This window comes from Babylonia areolata, chromosome 11, assembly GCF_041734735.1.
Source record: "Babylonia areolata isolate BAREFJ2019XMU chromosome 11, ASM4173473v1, whole genome shotgun sequence".
Classification (NCBI taxonomy): domain Eukaryota; kingdom Metazoa; phylum Mollusca; class Gastropoda; order Neogastropoda; family Buccinidae; genus Babylonia; species Babylonia areolata.
The window spans coordinates 22,493,760-22,507,958 of NC_134886.1; the positions used below are offsets into that span (position 1 = coordinate 22,493,760).

The window sequence follows — 14,199 nt, forward strand, 5'->3', positions numbered from 1 at the left end:
AAAAAATAGAATAGAATTCAAACAAAGGATACATAGAAGGTAAAAAAAAACACAAAAAAACAACAAAAAACAAGACAAAAACAAAAACCCATTAAAATAATAATACGAGGCGAGAAGAAAAAAGTTGACCATACTCAAGCAACTTGCGTACATCCACACGTACATGCGTTCACACATAAAGATAGTTAAAGTGCAAAGACATAAAAGGAACGTTTTCACACACACACACACACAAACACACAGATGCATGACGCACACGCACCAGTTTGCTGTCTCACAGACATCCAGGCCCGACACACCGAGAACCGAACGAGAACAATGGACACAGTGTAAGTGTAGTAGAGTGAAACTGAGAGACTATTGAAGAGAGAAATATAAAAGAAAAATAAGAAACTAGTATATATCATAAATAAATAAAAATAGTTATTAATAAATTATTACTATATATTATAAATGTGCATATCTTCATATTGTTAGAATGCACAATTCAAGTTTTTACAAAACAGATGACGTGTTGGAATAGAGTTACTTCCCTTGATCTTTTTTGAAGACAGTTCACTGATGCTGTGATCGGTGAGCCAGAAGACACTAGTGCAAGTTGCTCAGTTTGTAATATACACTGTCACTGTGTAAAGCCTTTGAGCACACTGCTCAGGTGGGTGTTTCTTCATAGTTTTTTTTTTTAAAAGTATCTTTTTACATATGTAAATATTTAGTTATTTTTGGAAGTTTTATATTTTAGATTTGTACAAGGCTGAACAGACGCCATTGTTGAACATGTTATCATAACAACATTTCTTTCTTTCAGTTCTTAGTGAACTGGCTTAGTGCATGGTGTTGAATGAATTACTATTAGTGTGACCTTCTGTTAGGATTATTGTGCATTTAATCAGATGGTCTGTCGATAAGTAAGCCATTTGAGGGATACTGTTGTTTTTTTTTAATGATGGCTTTTCCCAAGCATGTGTTGTTTTTCAAAGATATTTTTTCCCAAGCATGAAGGGAGAGATTTTGCTGACGCAGTTTTGGTGTCCTTCCGCTTGTTGGGGATGGGAAACACCTCTTGGGGGGTGGGGTGGGGTGGGGGAGGTGGGGGGGTGGGGTTCAGGAATATGGTTGTTGGTTGGTTTTCTTTATGAAGACTAAGATAGTGGTGACCAGTCGCAAAGTCTTTCTTTTATTGTCTTAAATGATGCCTTTGCTTTCAGTAATGTTTGGCATCAGGATTTTTTTTAGCCCTGTAGTTTGTATCGGCACTTAAAATTTACATTTCTCGCTTCACTTGAAATAAAGTCCTGTTCGTACCTCTCCCCCACCTTATGGTACACATGGAAAATAGTTGTTTTCTGTTTATTGGTTGCAGAGTTGTTGTTTTTTGTTGTTGTTGTTGTTGTTGTCATGTGACTTGCTGCACCACATGCACTGTACCAATAAAGTGGAACCACTGTAAACCGACGTGTTCCCACGTGTTTGGTGTTGGACTGGATGAACGAACTCAGAGCCAGGCAGATTGCATCCTCACATGGCACCCTGCCGTTACATAAGGGAGACAAACACTGGATTTGTCAACATTTTTTGGCGTGCCGTGGTTGCCTCCTCTGAACTGAATGCTCATTCACACCGTCGTCTCTCCCCTTCATCTCACACATTCTTTCTCTCCCTCTCTCCGTTTGCTATGCAGTATGGTGTATATTTATTCGTGTATCTATCGTTATGTATAAGCCGTTTTCATATGATTACATCTATCTTTTTTTTTTTTTTTTTTGCTTTGGGTTGAATGGCTGTGAATGGTGGAATAATGGGAGTAACTAACTCACTAGATCTCTCCGGACGTGAAGGTAACTAACTCACCACATCTCTCCGGAAGTGAAGGTAACTAAATCACCACATCTTTCCAGAAGTGAAGGTAACTAACTCACCACATCTCTCCGGACGTGGAGGTAACTAACTCACCACATCTTTCCAGACGTGAAGGTAGCTAACTCACCACATCTCTCCGGACGTGAAGGCAACTAACTCACCACATCTCTCCGGACGTGGAGGTAACTAAATCACCACATCTCTCCGGACGTGGAGGTAACTAAATCACCACATCTTTCCAGACGTGAAGGTAGCTAACTCACTACATCTCTCCGGACGTGAAGGCAACTAACTCACCACATTTCTCTGGAAGTGGAGGTAACTAACTCACCACATCTCTCCGGACGTGAAGGTAACTAACTCACCACATCTCTCCGGACGTGAAGGTAACTAACTTACTACATCTCTCTAGAAGTGGAGGTAACTAACGCGCCACATCTCTCTGGAAGTGAAGGTAACTAACTCACCACATCTCTCTGGAAGTGGAGGTAACTAACTCACCACATCTCTCCGGAAGTGAAGGTAGCTCACCACGTTTTTGGACGTAAAGGTAGCTATATCACCACATCTTTTTTTGGTCGTAAAGGTAGCTATCTCAGCTCATCTTTTGGACGTACATGCAACATACTCACAAGATCTCTTTGGACATAAAGGTAACTCACTACCATCTCTTTGGACGTAAAGGTAACTAACTCACCACATCTCTTTGGACATAAAGGTAACTAGCTCAACACATCTCTTTGGACATAAAGGTAATTGACTAAACACATCTCTTTAGGCGTTAATGCAACTAACTCACACCGTCCCTTTGGACGTAAAGATAACTATCCCACCTCATCTTTTCGACATAAAAGCAACTCACACCATCCCTTTGGACGTGACAATAAGTAACTCACCACAGTTGTGCCATGCTTGGTGGACTTGAAGTAATTGAACAGCAGGGGATCGGCACGCATGTGCAATGGACAGGTGGTGTTTTTGCCCAGGGAGGGTGGCCCGCTGGGTTCCTGGCTGTTGCTGTCTTTGTCTGATGCTGAGCGATTCCCTGCTGCCTGAAACACCGCACCACATCATGCCACATCACATCATGAAACATCACATCGTACCGCATCACATCATGAAACATCACATCATGCCGCATCACATCATGAAACATCACATCGTGCCGCATCACGTGATATAAAAAAAATCACATTATGCCACATCACAAGATAACACATCACATTGTACAGCATCACACAATACTGCATTGCATTGTACCACATCACATCATACCACATCATACCATACTGCATGGCATGACACCACACCACACGATGAGACATTACATGATACCGCCTCACACCACACTGAATTATATCATACCACATCACACCACAGTATCACATCATAGTACTTGTTAGACTGTTACAAACTGCATCACACCATACCACTTCAGATCGCACCACATTATATTATACCAACTAGCACCACACCACATCACATCGCATCACATCACATGGTACAAGTCTCAGTCTGAAGCATACCACAAAATATTGATGACGAGGATAAACGTCATCACAATCATCATCATCATTATCGTCATCAGCACTAGCAGCATCATACGTACTTGCATAGCTCTGAATCTTGTACAGAGACAAATCAATGTGCTTACACACTAGTCTTCACAAACTTGCATAACTCTTATTAAAAAAAAAAAAACAATTAAAAAAAACAAACAAAAAAACAAGCCCCCCCCTCAAAAAAAAGCATCCCAAAACAAAAACCAACACCTGAAGTGTGGGCAGGGAGAGTGGGGTGTGTGCTATTTCAGAAAGAGGTATATTTTAAAGCTAAACTTAAACTGAGTGCAGAGACCTAACAAAGCGAAAGAGAGAGTTCATTCCAAGTGCAAGGTTCGGAGTCAATAGTCATTTATTAGAGTAGCACTCGCACAACACTCCGAACACTAACACTTGCTCGGCACTCCCTAGAGTAGCACGTGCCGAAGATTCAGACCTTTTCAACGCTTTCAACAGTAAAACCTGCACAACACTCACTCACAACAGTAACACCTGCACAACGCCTTCAGCATTAACACCTGTACAACACTTTCAACATGAACACCTGCACAACACTTTCAACATGAACATCTGCACAACAGTCGCTCCCAACAGTTACGCATGCACAACGCTTTCAAAAGTAACACCTGCCCAACACTCACTCCCAACAGTAACACCTGCACAACGCTTTCAAAAATAACATGCACAATATTCACTCCCAACAGTAACATCTGCACAACGCTTTCAACAGTAACACCTGCACAACGCTTTCAACAGTAGCACCTGCACAACTCTTTCAGCATTAACACCTGCACAATGCTTTCAACAGTAACACCTGCACAACACTCACCCCCAACAGTAACACCTGCACAACGCTTTCAACATTAACACCTGCTCAACACTTTCAACAGTAACACCTGCACAACACTTTCAACAGTAACACCTGCACAACACTCACTCCCAACAGTAACACCTGCACGATGCTTTCAACAGTAACACCTGCTCAACGCTTTCAACACTGACACCTGCACAACACTTTCAACAGTAACACCTGCACAACACTCACTCCCAACAGTAACACCAGCACAACTCTTTCAGCATTAACACCTGCACAATGCTTTCAACAGAACACCTGCACAACGCTTTCAACAGTAGCACCTGCACAACGCTTTCAGCATTAACATCTGCACAAAGCTTTCAACAGTAACACCTGCACAACACTCACCCTGAACAGTAACACCTGCACAACGCTTTTAACATTAACACCTGCTCAACACTTTCAACAGTAACACCTGAACAACGCTTTCAGCATTAACACCTGCACAACACTCACTCCCAACAGTAACACCTGCACGATGCTTTCAACAGTAACACCTGCTCAACGCTTTCAACACTGACACCCGCACAACACTTTCAACAGTAACACCTGCACGACACTCCCCAGAGTAGCACCTGCACAGCACTCAATCACAACAGTAGCACTTGCACAAAACTCTCCAGCAGACCATGAAGGACTCCAGACTATTAATGATGCAACAAACTATGCTACAGTCAGCTAGAAACGTACAGAACACTCCCTTGAGTAACACGTGCAGAAGACTCACACGTTTGCCTCTGGGTGTTGTTGTTGTTGTTGTTGCTGTTGCTGCTGCTGCTGCTGCTGCTGTCGTTGTTGTAAGTGTAGCGTCATGTCTATGAACTCTTTGATGCCATGGTGGTCTACCCCACAAGCTGATCCATTAGTTCTGCACAGTCATACATTATGTAGCCTGCAGGCTATAGCTGAAAGGCTCAACAAAGCACAGAGACCGACAATGCAAAGCCCTGTACCCCATTCCTCGTGTTCAATAAACACTGATCAGTACAGGCCCGAACTGCAAGATTTCCACATGATAGCTTTATCTCGGGTACGTATAGCATGTGTATTATAGACGATTTGTAAAAACTGAATAACACAGGTGCGTTTTGGGTGATGTATTAAACACTACACAGTACACATATTATCCAGGTGATTTGCAAGCACAGCACAGCACTTGTGGTGATCTGTATGCAATATGAAGTGCAAATGTAATTCTGGTGATATATTAACACTATGGCATTTAAAGTGAATTTCGAATTCCCTGAAAGTCACTGCAGTGTTTTGATCAACTGAAGACTTCACTATGCATTAATACAGATCACCTGAAAGCTGCTTTGTATTGTTTACAGATCACCCAAAAGCTGCACAATATATATTTTGTACAGATCACCCAAAAGCTACACTATAAAAAAAAAAAAAAAAAAAAAAAAAAAATATATATATATATATATATATATATATTGTGTACAGACCACCCAAAAGCTGCTCTATATACTGTGTACAGATCACCCAAAACTACACTATATATTGTGTACAGATCACCCAAAAGATACACTATATATTGTGTACAGATCACCCCAAAGCTACACTATATACTGTGTACAGATCACCCAAAAGCTGCACTATATACTGTGTACAGATCACCCAAAAGCTACACTATATATTGTGTACAGATCACCCAAAAGCTGCACTATATATTGTGTACAGTCAACCCAAAAGCTACACTATATATTGTGTACAAATCACCCAAAAGCTACACTATATATTGTGTACAGACCACCCAAAAGCTACACTATATATTGTGTACAGATCACCCAAAAGCTGTACTATATATTGTGTACAGATCACCCAAAAGCTGTACTATATATTGTGTACAGATCACCCAAAAGCTACACTATATATTGTGTACAGATCACCCAAAAGCTACACTATATATTGTGTACAGATCACCCAAAAGCTACACTATATATTGTGTACAGATCACCCAAAATATATATATATATATATATATATATATATATATATATTGTGTACAGACCACCCAAAAGCTGCACTATGTACTGTGTACAGATCACCCAAAACTACACTATATATTGTGTACAGATCACCCAAAAGCTGTACTATATATTGTGTACAGATCACCCAAACGATACACTATATATTGTGTACAGATCACCCAAAAGCTACACTATATACTGTGTACAGATCACCCAAAAGCTGCACTATATATTGTGTACAGATCACCCAAAAGCTACACTATATATTGTGTACAGATCACCCAAAAGCTACACTATATATTGTGTACAGACCACCCAAAAGCTACACTATATATTGTGTACAGATCACCCAAAAGCTACACTATATATTGTGTACAGATCACCCCAAAGCTACACTATATATTGTATACAGATCACCCCAAAGCTGCACTATATATTGTGTACAGATCACCCAAAAGCTGCACTATATATTGTGTACAGATCACCCAAAAGCTGCACTATATATTGTGTGCAGATCACCCAAAAGCTATACTATATTGTTTACAGATCACCCGAAAGCTGCACTATATACTGTTTACAGATCACTACACTGTATATGGACGACGGAGTACACTGCAATATGCAGTGTTTGCAACTAATCTGTAAGCTGCACTGAACAAGATAACAGGTTATCTAAAACAGTCACTGAACAGTGTTTAGAGATCAGCTGAATGCCGCACTGTGCATTCTTTTACAGGGTGATCATCTAAAACCTGGTCTGTACATTGTTTACGGATCATCTGATGCTGGCACTGTGAAGCGTTTACATATCGTTTGAAAACCACAATTTTCAAAGTTTACAGGACAACAGAAAAACGCAGGGCAAACTGTTTATAGTTGACCCGAAACGTACATTGTACAATGTGCACAGTGTCATGGTGTGGTACCTGTGGCTGAGGTCTTACCTGTAGGGGCTGGGGTTGAGGTGAGTCTCTGGGTAGATGATGGTGTGGAAGGGTGGGTGGGGGATGTACTTGGCGGCTGGCTCAATGTGGAATGTGGTGTCTGCTGTCTGGATCTTTCCTTCCAGACTGCCATTGTGCACTGCCAGCATCACCCGGCTGCCAGCCTCCCCTGTTACATGAAACGCCACACCAATCATCACTACAGACCTGTCCTGTTACATGAAACGCCACACCAATCATCACTACAGACCTGTCCTGTTACATGAAACGCCACACCAATCATCACTACAGACCTGTCCTGTTACATGTAACGACACACCAATCATCACTACAGACCTCTCCTGTTACATGTAACACCACAGGAATCATCACTACAGACCTCCATGTTATATGTAACACCATAGGAATCATCACTACAGACCTCCCCTGTTACATGTAACACCACAGGAATCATCACTACAGACCTCCAAGTTATATGCAACACCACAATAATTATCACTACAGACCTTTCATGTTACATGTAACACCACAGGAATAACCACTACAGACCTCCCCTGTTACATGTAACACTACAAGAATCATCACTACAGACCTCCCTGTTACATGTAACACCACAGGAATCATCACTACAGACCTCCATGATATATGTAACACCACAATAATCATCACTACAGACCTCTCCTGTTACATGTAACACCACAGGAATCACCACTACAGACCTCCCTGTTACATGTAACACCACAGGAATCATCACTACAGACCTCCATGTTATATGTAACACCACAATAATCATCACTACAGACCTCCCCTGTTACATGTAACACCACATGAATCACCACTACAGACCTCCTTGTTACATGTAACACCACAGGAATCATCACTACAGACCTCCATGTTATATGTAACACCACAATAATCATCACTACAGACCTCTCCTGTTACATGTAACACCACAGGAATCACCACTACCGACCTCCCCTGTTATATGTAACACTACATGAATCATCACTACAGACCTCCATGTTATATGTAACACCACAATAATTATCACTACAGACCTCTCCTGTTACATGTAACACCACAGGAATCACCACTACCGACCTCCCCTGTTATATGTAACACTACATGAATCATCACTACCGACCTCCCCTGTTACATGTAACACTACAGGAATCATCACTACAGACCTCCCCTGTTACATGTAACACTACAGGAATCACCACTACAGACCTCCCTGCTACATGTAACACCACAGGAACCAGCACTGCAGACCTGTCTGTTACATGTAATACCACAGCAACCAGCACTACAGACCTGCCTGTTACATGTAATACCACAGCAACCAGCACTACAGACCTGCCTGTTACATGTAATACCACAGCAACCAGCACTACAGACCTGTCTGTTACATGTAATACCGCAACAACCAGCATTACAGACCTGCCTGTTACATGTAATACCACAACAACCAGCACTACAAACCTGTCTGTTACATGTAATACCACAACAACCAGCATTACAGACCTGCCTGTTACATGTAACACCACAGGAACCAGCACTACAGACCTGCCTGTTACATGTAACACCACAGGAACCAGCACTACAGACCTGCCTGTTACATGTAATACCACAACAACCAGCACTACAGACCTCCCTGTTACATGTAATACTATAACAACCAGCAGTAACGGTCTGCTTGTTACATGTAATACAACAACCATCACTATAGACCTGCCTGTTAAATGTAATACCACAGCAACCATCACTACAGAAATGCCTGTTACATGTAACACCACAACAACCGAGCACTTCACAGTGGTTCACAGTGATGCTAACACACAACCACCTGCATGCAGCGTAACATCGCCTGTTACATCAACACAACTATCCTCAAACACAGTGGATAGCTACCCACGTTGCATCGGGATTATTGGTATTGTGTTCATCATTATCATCACCATTGTCATTGTAGATATGGTCATCAATTTTTATCATCATTATCGTCATCAACAGCAGGATCACCTTCTATCTATCACCAATCGTCATTATCAGAACGGCCATCAGCCTCATCATCACCGTCATCATTATATGACCGTCAGCCTTATCAGCACCGTTGTCATCACTGATATGATCACATCTTTATCACCACATTATCAGAAAGGTTATCAGTCCTTATATTTGCTATCGTCTTTTTGATATGGTCATCATCTGTCATTACCATTGCCATAAAAAAAAGATATGATCGTTATCTGCATCATCACCACCATCATTAACAGTTTGGTCATCATCATCATCATCATCATCATCATCATCGTCATTATCTGTATGGTCATCATCCTTATCATCACCATCGTCATAAAATATGATCATGAGTACCATCACCATCATCATTACCAGTATGATCACCATCCCCATCAACACCATCGTCATAATTAATATGATCGACACTATCTGCATAATCATCATCCTTATCATCTCAATAGTCTTTACTGATGTCACAATGTGACCATCACCCTTTTCATCACCATAGTCATTATCAGACTGATCAGCATCTTCATCATCACAATCACCATTATCAGCACGAACATCATCCTTGTCATCCCAATTATCATCGATATGAACACAATCCCTATTCATCACCATCGTCATTATCTCAATGATCGTCACCATCATATGATCATGATCATTATCCTCACTAGAAGCAGCGATAGGGAAGGGACATACCGGTGACGTAGCCATGGTACAGAAAGGAGATCTGAGGTCGGTGAAGTCCCTTGTCTTCTGTGAACAGCTGGTGGTTGGGGCTGAACTCCCCGTGACTGGGCCACAGCTTGACATGTAGCCGTCTGTAAGTTTACATTGTGCGAGTGTACTGTAAACAGTGTACACTATGTATGTACTGCAAAAAAGTGTACACGTTTGTACTGTAAACAGTGGACACCGTGTCTGTGCTGTAAACAGTGTACACTACGTCTGTGTTGTAAACAGTGCCACATGTCTGTACTGTAAACATTCTCTCTCTCTCTCTCTCTCTCTCTCTCTCTCTCTCTCTCTCTCTCTATATATATATATATATATATATATAGAGAGAGAGAGAGAGAGAGAGAGAGAGAGAGAGAGACAGAGACAGAGAGATATAGACAGAGAGAGAGAGAGAGAGAGAGAGAGATAGAGAGAGAGAGAGATAGAGAGAGAGGGATATATATATATATATATATATATATATATATATATAGAGAGAGAGAGAGAGAGAGAGAGAGAGAGAGAGAGAGAGAGAGAGAGAGAGAGAGAGAGAGAGAGAGAGAGAGATGGTGAACACTGTTTACAGTAAACAGTGAACATCCTGCTTGTACTGTAAGTGTAACCAGTGTTCAACATGTTTGCATTGTAAACATTGTTTACAACGTCAGTACTGCAAACAAATTATGCTTGCCAAAAAATGTACACTATGGTTATACTGTAAACATTGTAATCATGTCTTTTATTGTAAACAGTGTTCATAATTCTATACTGAATTTGAAAACAATGTTCGTAATGTACACTGTGTCTGCACTGTAAACAGTGTACAACTCGTCTGTACTGTAAACGGTGTACATATATGTATTTTAAACAGTGTACACTATGTCTGTACTGTAAACGAACGGCTAAACCCATCGTCATTGGGATTCAGCAAGGCACTGAATCAGACATCAAAATGACTGTGATGAACACACCTACTTTCCAAAGGCACTGAATCACACATCAAAATGACTGTGATGAACACACATTACTTTCCAAAGGCAGTGAATCAGACATCAAAATGACTGCAATGAACACACATTACTTTCCAAAGGCAGTGAATCAGACATCCAAATGACTGCGATGAACACACTTACTTTCCAAAGGCACTGAATCAGACATCAATATGACTGCAATGAACACATTTACTTTCCAAAGGCACTAAATCAGACATCAATATGACTGCGATGAACACATTTACTTTCCAAAGGCAGTGAATCAGACATCAAAATGACTGCGATGAACACATTTACTTTCCAAAGGCACTGAATCAGACATCAAAATGACTGTGATGAACACACCTACTTTCCAAAGCCACTGAATCAGACATCAAAATGACTGCGATGAACACACCTACTTTCCAAAGGCAGTAACTCAGACATCAAAATGACTGTGATGAACACAGTTACTTTCCAAAGGCAGTGAATCGGACATGAAAATGACTGTGATGAAAACATTTACTTTCCAAAGGCAGTGAATCAGACATCAAAATGACTGCAATGAACACACCTACTTTCCAAAGGCAGTTACTCAGACATCAAAATGACTGCAATGAACACACTTACTTTCTAAAGGCACTGAATCAGACATCAAAATGACTGCAATGAACACACTTACTTTCTAAAGGCAGTGAATCAGACATCAAAATGACTGCGATGAACACACCTACTTTCCAAAGGCACTGAATCAGACATCAAAATGACTGCGATGAACACACTTACTTTCCAAAGGCTGTGAATCGGACATCAAAATGACTGTCCTCTAACTGGCGCACTCTCTGGTGATTTCTGTGGATTGAGTTTCGGTCATAGGACAGGGGCTGATAATCCAGGATGTAATCGTTCAGTGGACGACACTCTGAAAAAACAAGACCAGTCCACGTCAGGATACGTAGATCTAAAGCAACTACTATATTAAATCATTATATTCGTCAGTGCTCCCCAACAAATAGGGGAGAAAGCAAAGAAGAATAAGAAAGACAGTTTTAGCAATTCTTTCTGTGAATTTATATTCGATAACTGGAGACCTACTTTCAAAGTCAACCTTATCTACCAGTCGATGTGTGTGTGTGTGTGTGTGTGTGTGTGTGCGCGCGCGTGTGTGTGTGCGCGCGCGCACGCAGGAAACAGTTTCACACACAGAGAACCAACCTGCCAAGCTACCAAGTACTGCCAGGACAAACAGGCCGGCAGTGACCTCGGTGACGCGGTCCAGCTCTACCATCTTCAGTTGACTACTGCACACACAGACACACACACACACACCCACACACACCACACCAGATGAAGAGATATGAGGGGGGGGTGGGGGGGGGGGACTTGTGATTCGAACACCTGAACGAGTCTGAGAGAAGACGAAGGATATGAAAAAAAGACTAGATCCAACGATAGATCTAATTTGCCCGAAAGTGTTTGCATGTACGAAATACTAAACTTCCATTGTACATGACAGCTCCGTGTGTGTTACTCTTCTTTCAAATCCAGATCTACATTTTAACAAAACTTACCTTTAAAAATATTGGCTGAACTAGTGATCCCGTACTAGAAACGATGTCAGAAAGTCATTTTAAGTGGTGTTGATGATCAGAGGATAGCTTTGAAGGTTCAGCCAAACACAGCGCATTTTTCTAGATTGCACATCGTCAGTGTGTCTCGAACACTATTTCAGTTCAATTTGAAATTCAGATGATTCCGAACGTTAATTCCTTTGTTCTCGTGATGGAAGAGGTCACCAAAGTATCAGTAAAAAGTCGCAATTGTAATATTGATGCTCTTGGTCCTCACTGTTGAATATTGATCATTACTGCGTAACGTTTTGTCACAACAGAGTTATCTGTGTGATGCTCCGGCTGCTCTCCCCTGTACGGTGCAGCGCCACCTATTTGGATCACATGTGTGTTTAGTTGTAACGTGCAATTCATGCAATCACAGTGTTTCAGTTGTCTGTTGTCTGCACATGTGTGTGTGTGTGTGTGTGTGTGTGTGTCTTTGTCTGTGTCTGTGACTCTAAGTCTGTATCTCTCTCTGTGTATCTCTCTGTGTCTCTCTGCGTATCTCTGTCTCTGCCTCTCTCTGTCTCTGTGTCTGTCTGTCTGATTCTCTCTCTCTCTCTCTCTCTCTCTCTCTCTCTCTCTCTCTCTCTCAGTGTGTGTGTGTGTGTGTGTGTGTGTGTGTGTGTGTGTGTGTGTGTGTGTGTGTGTGTGTCTGAATCTGTGTCTCTGTGTGTCCATGATAAAATTCTAGCCGGGCCAAATTTACCCCGGGGCTCAATTCCAGCTTGTCCAGAATTATCCCTATTACAACCAGGAGGGGGAAGAGGAGGGGGGTGGGAGGGGGGAGCCGCGGGGGGTGGGGGTTGGGGGGGGGGACGAGGCGAGAGGGGTGGGTGGGTGGAATAAAATCCAAATGGAAGGGGCGGGGGTCAGTTCTGACTGGGCCTATAGTACCCCCGGGGGTTAGTACAGACTAGTTGAGAAGGACCCAAGGGTGAATCTAGGCCAGCCAATTTTGACCCCTGGGTAAAAACCAGTTGGGGTAAGAATAGGCTGCTTCACCAGTTAGAAATAGAACATAATTATTGCATATAAAATATATGTCACAACGGATTTACAGAAAAAAAAAAGAAAAAAAAAGTTGAATTACGTACCTCTTGTAAATAGTGTCATATAATCAAGTCCTGGCATGAAAAAAACATTACAGAACAGCGAAAAAGAGTGTGACTATTCTACAACCTTTGATGTATCCATGTATTTACGCATTCATATGAGATGCTATGCTTGGTCATATATGAATGTGCATCTCCTCTGTGTGTGTGTGTGTGTGTGTGTGTGTGTGTGTGTGTGTGTGTGTGTGTGTGTGTGTGTGTGTGTGTTGTTGCTGCTGCTGCTGCTGTTGTTGTTGTTGTTGCTGTTGTTGTTGTTTTGTTTTTGTTTGTTTTTTAAACTTGTGACTTGAAGACTCCCGAATTTTGGGGCCATGAAGAACTGTAATTTCATTTACGAAGACTCTTGATTATTGGGCAATAAAGAATTGTGAGTTGTTGATGAAGACTGGGCATTTTGGGGCTATTTCGAATGGCAGCCTGTTGATGAAAGACTCAGTAAGTTCTCAGCTATAACATTAATTAAGAACGGTGACTTGTTGATATAAAGTATCTTTATATGTTGGGGGCTAAAAAGACCAGGAAAACCCGTCACCAGACAAAAGTTCATCTCATTGTGA

At 41.6% G+C, this 14,199-nt stretch overlaps 1 protein-coding gene across 1 annotated transcript in view; it reads right to left on the minus strand.

The window, feature by feature from the left end:
• Positions 1-12,202, minus strand: part of LOC143287177 (disintegrin and metalloproteinase domain-containing protein 10-like) — a 32,115-nt gene extending 19,913 nt beyond the window's left edge. The window contains exons 1-7 of the mRNA XM_076595121.1: positions 12,130-12,202; positions 11,701-11,836; positions 9,926-10,047; positions 7,202-7,370; positions 4,800-4,853; positions 3,272-3,323; positions 2,757-2,912 (exon numbers count right to left, since the gene is read on the minus strand). Coding sequence (XP_076451236.1) covers positions 2,757-2,912; positions 3,272-3,323; positions 4,800-4,853; positions 7,202-7,370; positions 9,926-10,047; positions 11,701-11,836; positions 12,130-12,202 — 762 coding nt within the window. The remainder of the gene's footprint in view (positions 1-2,756; positions 2,913-3,271; positions 3,324-4,799; positions 4,854-7,201; positions 7,371-9,925; positions 10,048-11,700; positions 11,837-12,129) is intronic.
• Positions 12,203-14,199: the final 1,997 nt, after the last annotated feature.